This window comes from Channa argus, chromosome 22 (genome assembly GCF_033026475.1).
Source record: "Channa argus isolate prfri chromosome 22, Channa argus male v1.0, whole genome shotgun sequence".
Classification (NCBI taxonomy): Eukaryota; Metazoa; Chordata; class Actinopteri; order Anabantiformes; family Channidae; genus Channa; species Channa argus.
The window spans coordinates 4,916,947-4,934,090 of record NC_090218.1 but is presented as its reverse complement, the minus strand read 5'-3'; the positions used below and the strand labels follow the sequence as shown (position 1 = coordinate 4,934,090).

The 17,144-nt window shown below is 40.3% G+C and overlaps 1 protein-coding gene across 1 annotated transcript in view; it reads left to right on the top strand.

The window, feature by feature from the left end:
• Positions 1-17,144, top strand: part of LOC137108015 (rho guanine nucleotide exchange factor TIAM1-like) — a 52,422-nt gene that overhangs the window by 16,663 nt on the left and 18,615 nt on the right. The window contains exons 3-15 of the mRNA XM_067492272.1: positions 1,090-1,745; positions 2,451-2,737; positions 3,846-4,118; positions 4,221-4,452; positions 5,063-5,235; positions 5,760-5,984; positions 7,504-7,689; positions 9,567-9,713; positions 10,013-10,087; positions 12,629-12,799; positions 13,719-13,823; positions 15,071-15,152; positions 15,436-15,522. Coding sequence (XP_067348373.1) covers positions 1,097-1,745; positions 2,451-2,737; positions 3,846-4,118; positions 4,221-4,452; positions 5,063-5,235; positions 5,760-5,984; positions 7,504-7,689; positions 9,567-9,713; positions 10,013-10,087; positions 12,629-12,799; positions 13,719-13,823; positions 15,071-15,152; positions 15,436-15,522 — 2,692 coding nt within the window. The 5' untranslated portion in view covers positions 1,090-1,096. The remainder of the gene's footprint in view (positions 1-1,089; positions 1,746-2,450; positions 2,738-3,845; positions 4,119-4,220; positions 4,453-5,062; positions 5,236-5,759; positions 5,985-7,503; positions 7,690-9,566; positions 9,714-10,012; positions 10,088-12,628; positions 12,800-13,718; positions 13,824-15,070; positions 15,153-15,435; positions 15,523-17,144) is intronic.

Genomic DNA, 17,144 nt, shown 5'->3' with positions numbered 1-17,144 from the left:
CATCAACAGAATGCAGCCAAAAACTGATTTCCTTGATCAGTTGAATCATCTTGTCTGTGCTGGAAATATGGATGATGTATTTTTTAACACCGCTGAGTGAGAGAGTGTGATGCAGGCAGATTCATCCGTCCATCCTTGTGTAAACCATGGTCATGACCATTCATGAATGTGGAGATTCCACTATACTTGAGTAACAAAGAGTTCAATAAATCAAAGTTACTTTTGCAAAATTTAAATTAAAAGCTAAAAATATAAAAAATGAAAAGCATTTTGATGCTTTGAGTGTTTCTTCATAAGCAATTTCTGTAGACACCCAGTTCAGTTATTTAAGCCTAGGGAATTGGTGGAGGTGTGTCCCTTAAATGTTTTTGACAATGGAACCAGATGACAAGACCTGTAGTTTAGTTTGAAAGATTTGAAAGCAAATTTTATAACTATATAGTACCACAGGCAGTTTTTGGTCTGAAATCATTGCTTACAACAAACGTAAAAAAGCCAATTTTTTAGGTCTGTATTTTCCTTGTTCTTCGTTTTCTACTCGTTTTCTAAAAAATACAACTGTTGTGTTCACAGGAAAAATCTGATTTATTTAGCTGATTTTGAAAGGCGCTTCTACAGACACATTTTGTATTACTCAATAGGTATTAAGCTAAATGACAAACCAAATGTACCTTTGTTGTTTCTTACCTAAAGTTGTTTCTTACTTGCTCCTGAAAGCGTCTGGCAATGCAAAAAAGAACAAACAGCTGCATGTTCTTTGAAATGGTTGCTGTTGCTAGTAAATTTTGGCCTCTGCTCTCATTACAAATTTAGGTTGGCTTTGGTACACCAACCACCATTTACACCAATGGTGTCAGGGCCTTGGTATGAAGTCGATCAGCTTAATAAACATAAATATAGATAGCAAGTGTTTACTTTTTGGTATGAGCTCAAGTAATAAGTTTGCCAATTAATACAGATGTTGGATATAAATAACATATGTGGCTATGACCAGTAAGTAGCTTTCAAACATTTACATCACGTCACTACTTCTTAACTTTACAGGAATTAGTCATAGTAAAATAATAAAACCTCTTCCTTAATCCACAGTTGAATCATGGGAAACGTGGAGAGTCAGAATGGGAACAATGGTTTCTACGATGACGTGACGGGACAATTCTCCCGTAAGCACACGTCCCGCTCACTCCGTCTCCACGGAAAGCAGTCAATAAGCCGCCGTTCCCGGCAATCGTCTTCAGTTAAACAGGAACACAGAAACTCAGACGCCTCAACTCGCTCCTCCAGTACCCCCAGCATCCCACAATCCTTAGCAGAGAACGGACTTGAACCATTCAGTACAACAGATGCATTTGGAGAGTTTGGCATCAACCCACACTGGACAGACAGTGTTGCTATGACAATGAGGCCAGAGTCCTATCAACAAGATGAGGACCCCTTGGCCACACCAACCCCTGAAACCTCAGAGGCAGACACTTTTGCTCAGGATGATGGAGAGGACTCTATGGCGGAGGGGGAGGGAGATGTTCTTGAAGTGGAACGGTACCTTGAGACAACGACTGAAGGCCCTCAGGAGGGAGGGACTTTTAAAAAGAAACGGTCAAAGTCAGCGGACATGTGGAGAGAAGACAGCCTTGAGTTCTCTCTTTCTGACCTGAGCCAGGAGCATTTGACCAGCACTGAGGAGATGATAGATGGAGCAGAAGAAGAGGAGGAAGAGCAGTTCACACGTCCCAGGGGCAGTGCTGGTCAGTTTCAGTTTTAAAAACAATTTCATCCAACAGACTCTCGTTTATTTAACAAATGTCTAATTTTCACATGTGCAGAAGTAGTTTAGAAGCATAGCGTTTATAGTTAACCACTGGTTATTGTCATTCTTGGCTTCTAAATGCATGATACCAATGCAGGATATCAATACGACATGACACTAATACAGTAGATGTGAGCAGTTTTGGAAAGTTTAGTTGTTGTACATTTTTCAATACGAATCATTTTAGCAGCCCACAAAATGTGTATAAATCTATGTGTGTAGGTGTTTTAGATTGATTTGACTGTCTTTTACCAAGTAATAAGAAAGAAGTGGGTGGAAAATGATGATGAGAAAGTGTATTAATTAAAGGATACCTACAGCCATCAGTTGCAATAATTCAAGGGATCACAGGGTTCTTAGCTGACTCTGTGGAGCAGCTTCTGTGTGACAGCAGACAGTAGAGGATAACATAATTGATCCAAGTCTAAGCACCATCCCGTGATTGCTTAGCTCAGAATAAAATATGGGCTTGCTCCACACACAAAGAAGGACACAAACACACATGGAGAAGGTTAATTTACATGCCTAAGATGGGAAAGTAATGTAAAATTGCTGACAGTAATCAGAATATGCTAACCCCAACTTGGTCTCACCCACACAAATACACATGCTGGCCGCCAATAAACACCTGTGTGTGTTCCAGGCTCAGCTGAAAGGGCATCGTCTCTGGACCATCTGTGCAGCCAGCAGAGTCCTGGCCTCAGGGGGCAGAGGAGCCACTATGTCAAAAACAGAAGAGAAACTGAGTGTGATGGAGAAGGTGAAGGGAAGGAGGGGTTGATGTCTCCAAATGAGGAAGATGGCGGTGGGTATGGAGCATTCACGCTTCCATGTCGACGTTCCCATTGCCTGTCTGAGGGCTTGGAAGGGCTCAGCATCCCAGTTGCACCACGACCTGCTTTCCAGGGACGACGTGCACAAACTACTCAGGTTAGATCACATTTCATGTGAATAAACAATATCTAAAAATATACAAAACAGAATGAAAGCTGATCACGTTCAAAGTATTTTTTCTCAATTCGCTCGGCAATTCCCTGCTCTGTCCTCTTCCTGGAATACAGACCCCTAAAGATAAAATGACAGAGGACTTTGTTTACCAGTAGTATCCAGGAAGTTGAGGGGGTTCACAGGCAGGACAAAGGACACAAGTCAATCCAGCAATTTACATTTTGTTTACAACTAGAGACATTTCCTGTGCGTGGTCAAGCACTGCACTTGTGTGCGTACATTTTTTATCTATGCACATCCAGTACATGTGAATATTTGTGTAGTGGGGAAGGGGATTACAAGGAGTCAGATAAAAAGTTGCTTTGGGGCTACTTGTCCATTGCTGGCCTGGTTTCTCCATCCCCCTCCAGAAAGTAAAGGATTAAAGCATAGTGACTTTAATGCTTCATTCATTAATTTCCCACATACACACAGCTAGACTATGAACATGGAAAATAACTAAACCATATGTGTATATTTGATAAATGTACTAAAGTAATTTTAAGTAATTTTCATGTCACTGTTTAAAAAAATTATCTAATAAGAAGAAAGTACTAAAATAGCAAACCGGGCTTTTCTTTCAACTCCTTCCCAGAACCATTAGCACTCATGGATAGTGAAGCAACGAAGGTACTTATTTAAAATTCATATAGCCAGGCTGAGGGGGTTGTTAAACCGGCTATAAATAGACAGACAACAAAGTAAAACAAAGAGAAAATGAACAAGGGGGGAGTCAGAATGGTGAAGGAAATGTGTGAAAGCCCAGAGAACCCTTAGCTCCGAGTTAAAAGCGTTCCAGTAGCAGATGTGCATCGCTACACAGCTTGTAAACTGTCAGGTTGATTTTTGGACTTGGAGAGAATTGACCTCCTGTATTATGTAAACTGGCAGATTTTTATTGCATCTTTCATATGTAAACTTTTTTGCAGTTTATTTGTGCAGTTTCACCAGTTTGTCTGAGGGTGTCTGTATTTAAGTTATCCCAACAGGAACATGTATCTATGCATATATTAATCCATTAGAAAACCAGCCCTTGTTTTCTGGTGCACAGGACATTTCAGGTGTTTTGGGTGAGGGAAGCGAGTACGGCGACAGTGGCATCGATGGCGTCACTACAGAGATAGATGGTGATGGAGAGCTGGTGTCACGACGCTGTAAGGCCATGTCAGCCTCTTTCTCAGTGTACTCCGCTACTGAGAGCAGTGTTTTCAACGGCAGTGACAGTGGGAGCAGCAGTGCAGGAGGACTAGATGGAAGAGGCAGTGATGGTGGCAGGGGAGGAGTGTATGAGAATTTCCGGAAGGAGCTGGATAATCAAGCCTGGGTAAGTTTTATAAGTGTGTGTATGGGCATATGTGTAAAATATCGATATGCGCAACAGATTTGTGTTTCTAAACCCACAATCTGCCAATCACTCTCTCCTCAGACGCATCAGGGACGGGACTGCACAGAGGAGGTGGGCTCAGCCGTGAGTGATGAGCAGAGCAGCGGGACACTCAGTAGCGCGTATCCATCAGACGCGTTGATCGGCTGTACACAAGGCACCGTCAGGAAAGCAGGGGCTCTGGCTGTGAAGAACTTCTTGGTTCATAAAAAAAACAAGAAGGTGGAACCTGCAACGAGGCGCAAGTGGAAACACTACTGGGTTTCCTTGAAAGGTGTTGTATAAGATCCCATAAGGTCCTAATGTCACAATAAGATACACATCTTACCCTGACTACAACCTCTGTAATCTTACACTTACTCTCCTCTGTTAAATTGTATTCACATGAATTGTAAGTGTCCATGCCCTTGTTTGTCACCTCCACTGTCCTCTGTCCCCCTCCTCTGTGTGGCTGCACAATTTCTTTCCTTGGCCTCATCACAATTTAATTTTATGGTGGCATCTGTGTCTAATCCAATCCCGTCATCTTGAAATGCATAAGATAAACATCTGCAGCTTTAGCTCGGTCTGCATCTTCTTAGACTCAATACGTAGGAGTATCTACCTCATGGTACGTGTTAGAACCAATATCTAACTATGTAGACATGTAGGTGTTTTAATATTGAGGGAGTAAAACTGGTAGTGTAAAAAAAGTTCATTTACTAGATAATAAATTTATAAAAATAGTACGATAATAGTTGAATAGTTAAAAATTGAATAAATATTTATATTATATTTGTATTTCCTAATAATCCAAAATAAGATTAAATATTAAATACAATGTGACAGCAGTAAAAAATATCTTTTCCTGTCTTTTCTTTCCTCTTCATCTGTCGCCCTTTCAGGCTGCACCCTTTTCCTGTATGAGTCAGATGGTCGTTCAGGCATTGACCACAACAGTGTTCCTAAACATGCACTATGGGTGGAGAACAGCATTGTCCAGGCTGTCCCTGAACATCCCAAAAAAGACTTTGTCTTCTGCCTCAGCAACTCAGTAGGAGATGCTTTCCTCTTCCAGGTGAGAGACAAACCAAAGTACTTATGTAACAAAGCAGCTGGATGTTACACAAACACACAGTTAAAGCTAAAACATTGGCAAATCATTACGTCACACCCCACAGTTTATTATTTCTTTTATTACGTTGGCCACGTATATGTAGACAGCACATCTCCCAGAAACACAGAAATTAGTGGATATAAAAAGAAAGAGAATTCTCCTGGGGAACACGTGTGTGTGTGTGTCGCACACAAGTAAATGACATTTAGCCATATGTGGAAGATAAGCCAGTCCAGTGTGTCCATGTGTTGGTTTTTTGTCCGACACATTTAAAGGCCACACTGTCATAATTTGACAGTGATCGACCAAGCTGGCCATTGTGTAATATTAAACAGTGTCACTTTATATTCACGACAGCTGTACACAGTGACATTCAGTCAGTGACTGTAAGGATAACGATGAGATTCTAGTGATTAACTTCTCCTGGAGGCTAATAGTGGGATTTTTTCTTTTACTCAATGCTGTGATCTGTTTTCCCCTGTCAGACATCAGGCCAGACTGAACTGGAGAACTGGATCACGGCAATCCACTCCGCGTGTGCTGCAGCGCTTGCTCGGCAGCACCACAGAGAGGACACGGTGCGGCTGCTGCGAACTGAGATCCGCAAGCTGGAGCAGAAGATCGACATGGATGAGAAGATGAAGAAGATGGGTGACATGCAGCTGTCCACCGTCACTGATGCCAAGAAGAGGAAAACCATACTGGAGCAGGTATGGAGAGGAGTGAGAGGTCACGTAGATGTTATCAAACATGTGGCAAAAATTATGAAGTCATAAAAATAGTCAGTAGATCAAAGATTCCTCCTAAATTGACTGATACATTTATGGCTTTTTAAGGGGCTTTACAGATGCACATTTTTATACATTTGAATTAAACTCTAGCGCTGAAATCTAAGCAATAAATCCTATTTACTGCATGGCGTCATCCAGGCAAAATGTTCTTAGGGAGTGTGTGTAACGACAGATGTTTTCAGATGTTCCAACTGGTGCTCATTTATGAGCACACGCAAGCTGAAAATGCCGAATATTCATGACATGTTAAAACACATGCAATGCGTATAGTAGCAGGCAGGTGAAAGTCTGACATTTTGTATTTTGCTAATGCTTCAAAGGTGGCTGTAGCTCAGTTAGTAAGGCATCCACCGACCACAGGGTCAGTGGTTCAATCCCCTATATGTCGAAGTGCCTCCTGGCGAGGCACTGAACCCCCAACGGCCCATTCCAATCCCCAGCTGTGCAGTGCCGGTCCAAGCCAAGGTAGAAGTTGGGGAGGGTTGCGTCAGGAAGGGCATCCAGTGTAAAAACGGTGCCAAATCAAGCCGAAAGGACAAAAAAAAAAAAGTCTAAGCTGAAATTTCAAAGCTGTTCTAGGATCAAGTTCACTCACTTTTAGTTTAGAACATGACACATAACTTAAATCTTACTCCATGCATGTCTGACACTCGTGCAGTAAACACTCCAAGATAACTTTATAAGATGTGTTAACCAACTGTAGGTTGCCTTGTTGGCGTAGCTGACTTTACCCCATTTGGTTGATTGTTAATCAATAAAACAAAGAAAACACAAAAAGCACAAGGCCTGAGTTAATTTCAGTCTGCACCAACACCTCTGTCTTCTGAGAAACAAACTAAAATTACCTACATAAGGCATATTAATTATAACTGTGGGACCAAAGGCTCAACCCTATTGCATAATTGACTTCTTTCAAGTTGATTATCTGGGACCATATTAATCTACAAAATGAGTTTACATAACAAGACAGGCCTGGGATATATGAAGAATTAAAGACTCAAGGAAAGAGCAGTTCTTTTAATTTTGCATTACGTCCTTGAACAAATAGGTGAAGGCAGGAACCAGTGAAGATTAGGTCTAGATTGTGCTTCATTGTGAGTGTGTGTGTGTCCCTGTATTCCACCTCCCACGGTCTACTCTGTGATACATTGCACATAGCACAGCAGGTCAGCAACTGGTGGGGGTTGTGTTGGTGAGTAATACCTCCCCACGGGGGCTTCAGCACTCCTACATATCACTCTTCCTGAAACAACCACGTTACCATCTACAGAGTGTTAGATGGTTGTGCGCATTTTGTCTTTTTTACTCATTATCACTTTTTGTTTTTTTGCCGAATAGTCTGTCATATTTATAAATCTACATCTAATCACCAAACCTTACTTACGTCAGGTGATAATCAGTGTATTCTTTTCAATGTTCACATCTTTCCCTCTCTTAGATTTTCTTGTGGGAGCAGAACCTGGAGCATTTTCAGATAAATCTGTTTCGCTGCCGGTGCTACCTGGCCAGTCTGCAGGGTGGGGAGCCCCCCAACCCCAAACGCCTACTCGGTTTTGCTTCGCGTCCTACCAAACTGGCCATGGGGCGACTGGGCATCTTCTCTGTTTCTTCGTTCCATGCACTGGTATTGTACCTAATCACTTACACACATTTTCACATCTCACTAATAATTAAACTCTATGCGTCAAGGACCACAGTAAAATTATCATTCTTTCAGATATCTGGCACACAGAGTCCCCTTCTATCATTATGTGAAACAAATGAAACAAAACAAAAAACCTCAAGTGTCTCTACATGTTCCAGTAGAGGTTGGAGGATTGGTTTCTAGTTACAGTCCAAGCCCAGCTTGGAGAGTGGGTGTGTTCAGCCGGCGTATCGTCACATACGCCTACTGAAAGCATGCATTTCTACTTGCGTGACAAATGAGCAAGCTAATAGACCCTGAAAGTTGCCTTAGGCAGAAACGTCTTATAACTGAACAAGTAAGGAGCAAGCAGGAAATGGATGATCAACCAATAAATCCTATATGTTACCAAATTTTAGACATGTAAAGCTGTTCTGGAGTAGCTTGGCTGAATGGTCTTTTGTTGTGTTAGGCCTGAATCTCTAACTCACATTGTGTTGCTAAAAAGGTTCTGTTAACCCCAAAAGAGGAAGTATGGTAGTTATAATCCAACTGCTTTTTAAGAAATGAGTCTTCATTTCGGAGACTTTAACTCTTGTTTTTATCAGTTTCAAGCATGTTTTAGTCCTAATAAAGGTACCCACAGTATATGCAAGGTACGCAGTGTTTCTTCTCACAAAATGGCCTCTAAACCTATGATAAAAAAGAAAACAAAATGTTCTGCTACTTTGTTGTGCTTACCGCTTTAGCCTGAGTCTAAAAGCCAAGTCTTTATCTCAGTGCTCTGCACCGCTGACACGCTGTCACCATGACAATCTAAAAATGCACAGAATGAAACACAACTATAGATGGAATGATGATCAACAGTACACGTGTATCATGTGGCTGCATGTTCTGCTGAATATCATCCGGTAAACAAAGAGCACAGTGGAGAGGAAGAGGTGGAAACAAAACCTCTGTAGGCCAGTTTCATACAACGAGGCCACTGGATATACCAAAGACACACAAACACACACAGGCAACATCACAGGCTGAGCGTGTTTTTTAGTGAATGATGGATCAATATGAACTCTGTTAGTAAGCTGCCACCCCTGAGGCATTTTCCCACAAACAGGCTTAACACTCTCCGCTCTATTGCCCCCCTCCTTTCTTTTACTGCCTACACCCTCACCTCCTTTGTCTGGGTCTGTCTCCATCAGTCTCTCTCTCCTTCTCCCAATTTGCTTTTTTTCCCCCTTCTGTTCTGTTTTCCTGAGCTTTTGCACCTACAGTATGTTCCTCACCCCATCTCTAGTTTTTCCATCTTATTTCACTTTTCATTCCCCCTGACATGAACTTTTGTTATCGCATACGCCAAATACTGCTACTAATTGTGTGCTCTAAAAGCTGACGATTTCATTGATGAGCTGTGATGTGTGAAGAGACCAATAACCACACACTCTCAAAAGTACATTATGTTTTTGTGTGTGCATATAAATACATGTGCTTAAAATATGCTTTGCTCCCTGTAATGGTGTCTCCTTTCACCCAGACAATTTCTACAACCATAGTCTTGCACTTGGGCAATTATAGTGTGTGTGTGTGTGTGTGTGTGTGTATAAACATGAAATAAATAAGTCTCAGTAACAGATAAGGAGAAGGGCACTGGATGAAGAGTTATTGTACATTAAAAAGATTTATTAACTACAAATCAAAGTCATCTAATAAGTGCATGTAAAATGTTTTAATATACACATGTACATTGTAAAAATTGTGTACTATTTAGCATCTATGCTGTCTATGCCGATGGAATCACGCTATAATAATATTAAAAACATGCATGCTTAATTATTTCCTTTTAATTTGAATCATATTTTTTGTAATTATTACTGTCACAGGTGTCTGCCCGTACAGAAAGCAGCATCAGGAGGCGAAACCAGGCCATGCCTCGTACCTTCAGTAAACGCCGAAGCCGGTTCTCCTCCCTCTGGGGTCTGGACACCACTTCTAAGAGGAAGACCAAGGGACATCCATCTATTAACCAGGTGCACGTTTTACCCACTGACATTTTTTTGGTGTTTGAAGTAGTAAACACTCCTAAAGAAAGATTGTAAAGGAAATTTGGTGATGACCCAAGATAATATTTAGATGTCGTCTTTGACATTCAATGGTATTGCTCAGTAAAGCAATAAAAACGAGATGCAGGATAGATCAAATTTTAGTGGTGGTGGGATTTTTCTACAGACTGCCTTCTAGTTGAAGACGTATAATAACTGCATACTAACTGCTTCTATGTGATATATTTAGATGCTGCTTCAGTGTGTGGTTCTCTGTGTAATTACAGGTGTTCTTAGATGGGATGGAGCCTGTGAGAAAGCCATTGGAACGCATGTTCGAAGACTCTGCCAGTGAGAAATCTGTAAGAGCACAGCCCTCTTTCAAATCTTTGCCCTCCTTGTCTAACAAGATGAACCAAACTAAAAGTGATAATGAGAGACGGAATTTAGGATATGTTGCTTTTAAAAGTCAGAGGCTCAGGTGCATAGGGACAACTTGGCAAACTTAATTTTGAATCAGGGTTTGTCTTCTACTTTTTGTTTCATTTTTAAATCCCTAAAGTAGGACTCAGCCTTTGTATTTCCATTGTGGCCCTTGTCTGTCCTGCAGCTAAACCGAGATGGACAGATACAGAGAACATGTACATTATGCCGGTAAAGTAATAATCTCCCTGGGGCTAAGTACTTCTCTCTTTATTAATGTAGCATTTACAGTGAACTTGAGCTCATAGACTAATTCCTTGTCATTGTTTGACTTTCTCATAAGCCAGCATAAAACTCACTGAGGCATCCGATGAATCTTTGTACTTGTATAATGAGTTACAGGCTTCTTAAGACCCCAGGGCCAGTGATACTGCTGTATTTTCCACTTCTTTTCACTTAACTAGGGTCATTTTTGGTGCTCTGGCTTTTCATTTGGCGCTCTATCTGGGGTATGAAAAAAATCCCTGTAACCTTCCACATGAGTGAGCTTTTTTTTAGATCATGTTTTACATCCTGCTTTAATGTTTTCAGACATCCATTTTTCTCTGGTCAGTGAAGCATGATTGGAGAAAGTTTATTTGTGGTATACACAGTAAACATGTTGGTATTCTTTTGCCACAATTTCTCCTCCTGAATCTGTCTACAAATTACTTACTTCACGTTTGCTACTCGCTCTTTACCAGAAATAATATGATTATTTTGTATTCTTACCTTTTTAGTCACGCAGGAAGTTCTTCTTCTTTCTTATCCCACCGAGGCAAATTTGATGTAATATGTTCCAATCATTAACTTTCTGATGTTTCAACAAATCATGCAGACGTTTGCTACCAAAGGACCTGGCCGTTTTACACCATCTGTGCATCCGTGCATCTGTCATAAAGACCCCATTTACAGACAATTGCAAATAATTAAAAGAATCTTTAGCAAAACAACTATATTATTTAAGCTGTCACATGACTGTGCATCATCACAGTCTGGTAAATGATGAATTTATTTAAAGTATAAGAGAAAAATGTCCAGTTAGCTTTGGGTTGTGCAAGGACAAGCATGGCAGCTACATATTTTATGAGAAGTGTTAGAAGGCAGAAGCGATGAGAGATGAGGAGGAGAGGGAAGACAGGCCTCTGTCTGAACTAAGCAGATATAAGCAAACTGCAATACCAGCCTACTCTGACTGTGGAGGCACCCAGTGGCACCATGGGAGATTGATTTTCCTCTATCCACGCCCAATGATGGAAGAGCATGGGATTAGAGTAAAGAAGTGCATACCATAGGCAGTAAAACCCCTAAGTTTGTAGGAAGATAGAACTGGAAATGCTGCATCAGTAACAAACAGAGCAGTGGCTAATCTTCTGATGCATCTGATGGACTTGTCCCAGGTTTAATACGGTGTTTGTTCTGGGGAATCCCACTGATGGCAAAATGAAGGAATGAGAGAGAAGGAGAGTTTAGTGCACCGCCTAAGACCCCACACCCTCAAGCAGAGGCATTCTAGATGGGCCAGGAGGGGAGCCAGATGGTGCTGAGCAGGGATGGGGAGTTCAGGGAGTTGGGGGAGGTTTCAGTTATAGACCCCCCAGTCTGTTGTCTGTCTGAGAATGTGTGTGTGTCTGTTTCTACATTTTGTTTGTGTTTGTGCATACAAAATGTACTTTTGCATTTAGTTTACTTCTGTCTGTTTGTTTCACTGTTTCACTAATCTACTCACATAATCACACACGTGCACAGATGAAGCCAAGTCTAAATTAATTTTAACAGCGACCACCAGGCCAGATTGTTAACTGTCAGCAGACTGTATGGTTTGAATGAAAGATGGGAGGAGGGAGATGATGGAGTGAGGTACAGATAGAGGGTAAGGGGCAGCAGAAGGAGAGGCTATTATTAGATGAGGGGGGAAGGCATCCAATAGAGGACTGAAAGAATAAATGTTGATGCTGTTACTTGATAGGAGGTGATAAGGTATCAGTGACAGGCAGTGTGAGGTGGAATAAAAGAGAGTGATCAAGAGGCTGATGTGGCTGCCACATTTTCAGAGGTCAGACTGATGGGCTTAAAGGTTACAGAGCATGTTTTGTAAAACAATGTACACACACAAAGACAGAAATACACACACATACGTAACACATACACTCGTAGGAAGACAACTGTATCAGGAGACTCTCATCAGCCCAAATGAATTCGATTTTGTAATCAGATCTCCTGCTGGTTTCACACCATTACCAGTTTTCATCATATTAGTCTAATCAATCTTAGCAAATCTGATTTATTTTGAAACAAATAACAATGTAATGGGAGGATAACTCAATTATTTCAGCTATTCAGTTATTGATATAGAATGTGTTTGCAGTGTTAGCACATACAATGTAATATGAGGTGCATTCTGAATCTATTCAATGGTGGTATTTTTGTGATATTTTCAGAAAGCTAGAGAGGGCTCGGTGAAAAGTCTTCCTCAGCCAAACGTAGAGAGCGAAATTTGGGTTCCCGATTACCTGACTCCCTCCTGGGTGTGTCTGCCAAATAATCAGCCTGTCCTGGCCATTATACAGCCCGGTGAGACTACTCTGGAAGTCCTGAGCACTGTCTGCAAGGTGAGTCGTTATTGGAACCAGTACAAACATTTGTTTCTCTAAGGCTAAAGTACATGCTGCGCAACACATGGCTGCTAATTACAGATCAGCGACAACCTAAGGATCACAAAATATTACTATTTACAATCTGTACATTTATTTATAATTCAGCTTTTTAAAATTCAGTTCAGCAACATCCTTAATTAGATGCAAGTTACCAGAGATTGTCAGCTTGATAATGTGAAAAAGAATCAGAGAATACCTGAGATGTAAAACAGTGTCTGAAGTTCAAACGTGAACATTACACCGTGTTGTCTGTGCTGTTAGACAGACAGTGTCACAGTCCTTTTCTTTATACTTTACACTGCATATTGTTGTCAATTTCATCTCCATTTCATCTGCTCCGCTCCCTAAATTGTCTTAACCAGAGACACTCAGGAATAAATATGTCTAATGACATATATACTTTAAACTTAAGGGACTGTTTGGACCCTTGTAAACGGTGTAAAATGGTGTTTTTATAGGTAAAATACAAGAATAGAATAATAATTTATTGATTATTTGCAGGAAATTACTTTGTTACAGAGTTGTTGTCCTACTAGAACAAACATAAAGGTAAAAAGTTAAAAATATCAAAAAAATAGAAAAAAAGGCAAAATTCATGCAAATGATCAATATAATGTCCAATGTGCAGTTTTTATTGTTTATTAAAAAGTCTGATGATCGCTGGCAGGAAGAACTTCCTGCTGCGTTCAGCCCTGCATTGTGGTGGTATGACAGGAAGAATAATGCAAAAATTAAATGGTAGTAATTATCACGATGTCTGTTTTATGTTGGAAAGGTGGGAAAGATAATGAATACATTGGTTACACTGAACAGTTTCCTCATTGAAATATGCATTTTTTTTTGTATTGCTGCCCTCCTGTCTCGTTACCTACAGACACATAACATCGACCTGTCCCATCACTACCTGCGTTTAAAAGTGTGGGCTGACGACCAAATGCTTGTGTATATTCCCAAACTTGAGGAAGACATCTCTGATCTGGTGAGAAAACACACACTGGAGCACAATCCTATAGCAAAACTACAATATTTCATGAAAACGCTTACTGCATGTGACGTTTTTACGTTTTCAGTTTTTTGTACTTTTATTCAATTTTATTCTATGAGTGTCAGCTGAAACACATTTGTCCCATTTGTCTTTTAGGGGTTTTCACCTTATTCATAATTCATTTTTGTTTTATTTCTGGCAGATATGGATGCAAGTTTGTGCATGTTTCATGACTCTCTTGCAGATTTAATTTCAATGCATACAAATTCAAGTGAGGAACCATAGCATTACCGCATAAATTATGCATCAGTGCTCTGAGAGTATTGTGTGCACTGTGAGCTGAACCCATTTGTGTTTTTGTGTATGTACACAATCTACCCCTGATATTATTCAGCCACGGTAAACCCCAAAATGAACTCTCTGTGCGACGGTGCTTTGTAGGCGACTCTCTCTCAAAGCACATTCATTTTATAACTACTCGCTCTTTACCTCAAGAGCTCTTTTATCCTTTGCTTTGATCAGTGACTCATTTCACCCTCTTTCATCCTTAGTATAAGATATTACATTATTATTTCTCAAAAGTGGAGCCTATTGCACAGTGCAGACTTCTGTTCCTGTCTGCTGCTTTATACACACAGCTGTGTCTGTGCTCTTACCCGCTGTGAGGTCAAACCCTCGTCCGAGCACACACTCATTTTACCGACTCAACCTGGTGGACTTTCGACCCTTAAAGGGCAACTCCACTAGGTTTCAACTCTTTGCTTTCTATGGGTTTACTTTAGGGTGTAAATGAACTTCCCTCTAAATTAAAATATTTCTCTGCTACTAGCTAAAAAACCTCTCCATATGGCATTACCTGGAGTTTTTCATCATTAGAATTTAAGATGATGTCTTCTGGATGAGCTGTGGAAAAGCAGATTGACCATGATTACAACCTCCACAGTACGAGCAATGAGATGATAATCTGAACTGAAAGTTCCTACAAGTGATGTCATCTGGGGGCATGTTTCGGCTAGAAAAACACAGATATTTTAATATGAGGAACTCAGAAGGACGTTTTATTGGCATTTATTTACATGTACTACCCAAACTAATAGAAAAAAGTACGTTTAATATCAGTGAAGGTGTCCTTTAAGGAGCCTGAATAAAACAAGAATCTTCTTGCTTAAGACAAATAGCATGGTTTTGACCGTCTCCATCCTATAAGACAATTGCTGCAAATAACTTTCTTATGTTTGCAGCTCTACAAAGAGATTGAAATTTGCCCCAAAGCTACCGAAGTGGTCCGGTTTGATAAAGCCGAGTCCAGCACCGGCGGATATGGTATGCTTGTCTCTCACAATAGAACTTCTTAAACTAGATAGACTACATTTCTTTCATACTCCTAAATTCTGTGTCAAATGATTTGTGTAATAGGCTTCACTGAGTCATGCTTTATTAATGTCTAAATGACGTGGAGGTGACGCAGGGTGGGTGCATTGTGTCTTAACTGTATCTAATTACACTGTAGTTATACTTTGCACACTGTCAGTTTGAGGTTTTTCAAAAGAGATTAAGATGATTAATAATGGAATCTCTTTTTGTGTCTAATTATCCGTGTCTGTAGGTTTCTCTGTGGCAGTTATAGATGCAGATGGGACGCAGCAGCTCCATATTACTGATATAAAAGCAGGGGGACTGGCCTCAGCTAAAGGTACATATTTTGTTGTCATCAGGATAATACTAAACATGAAGTGTGTAATGTGCTGAGCACTCAGTGTCCTAAGATATGGGTTTTACCATAATAGACAAAACCATCAAAATATACAACAATCCAGGGGGATAATACAGAAACTAGTTTAAAAAACGCTGACTTCTGAGTTTACTAAGTCCTTCCAGTTAAAACTGAGTGTCAAGCTTAAATCCCTGATACAAATATAATCCTGAACAGAATTTAATGACTGTATTTTAACATGTAGTCAATTTAAAAATGCTAAATTCATTGAAATGTTGCAAATAAGTTATGATTTTACATTATGTAGATTTTATTCTGAATTAAGGAAAAATATATTTTCAGTGTGAGTCATAACATTGATGACTCATTCATCATAAAAGTGGTAAGATTGATAATATCCAAGATTTTGATCTTCTTCATATTAATTTGCTCCGACATGCATTTTGATATGGACTGTATGAATGAGGAAATTAAACTGGGTGTTAGCACCTCCTTCAGGCTTGGCAGGAGCTGAGGAGTCAGGGAAAAATGTGCCAAATAGGTGGTTTCAGTTTCTGTGTGTGTATATGTTGAAGTATGAGTTGACATCAAACACCTCACCTGTGCAACACCTCACCCCCATGTGCCATCTTAACAATGCAACACGTGTCACTGCATCACACCTACTGGCTACTGAGACAACAGTACCGTAGCTGTAGTACACATTGGCTGTTTGTGACAGACTCCTGGTGGCTTAGGACACACTTCATGAATTCCATGCTTTATGTTTTTCACATAAACGGTAGTACCTTATGAACTATATACAAAATGACAGGTGTGACATCACCTGCTGCTTCTTGTTAGATCATTACAACCGAGTAGAGATAAGTTAAAGAAAAAGAAAATGTCCTCTCTGTGTTGGTGTTGTCTTGCATGTAGATTTTAAAGACACCTTCTTTATTTATCAATATTGTGGCACTTTTTATTATTTAGCACTTATAAGGCAGTCAACACAAACAAGATGTACAGATGATATGAACCAGCAACTACAACTACTGACAAAGAGAAAATCCATAGACGGAAGACACCTAGGTGTTTTCATAAGTCCACTACATCCAAAAAGACTTCATCTGTCCTGTATACTACATTTTACATTCTGATGCTTATTGTTTTTTTTTTATAAAAGGACACAAAATGTGCCACAACCTTGGTCTTTGAAGTAAAAAGACTGCACACGACATACAAACTTGGGGCGTTTTCCTTTGTGACGGCAAAGAAGAAAAATTGCATTCCTTTGTGTGCATCTGAATGTTGTTTGTCCATCCAGGTCTAGAGATATGCATTCACTGGTCCCTATCTTTCAACAGAGCCAGAGACATTTATTGGATTTGAGAAATGCAGGGCCTCCCTGTAGATACAACACTAATGTCGAGAAAATAATATGTCCCACTTTTGTGCCCCAGGGTCAGACCAAGGTTACTCAAGTGTGAGATTGTGTCCTCCACTGCATTAGGGATCTAAAAGCTGCAAGCTTAGCAGCCAGATACAGCTCCTCTTACTCTGTTCCTCTATGTGTGAGTTGAGATGTAAAAAGGCTTGTGGCATCCAGAAAACACTGTGCA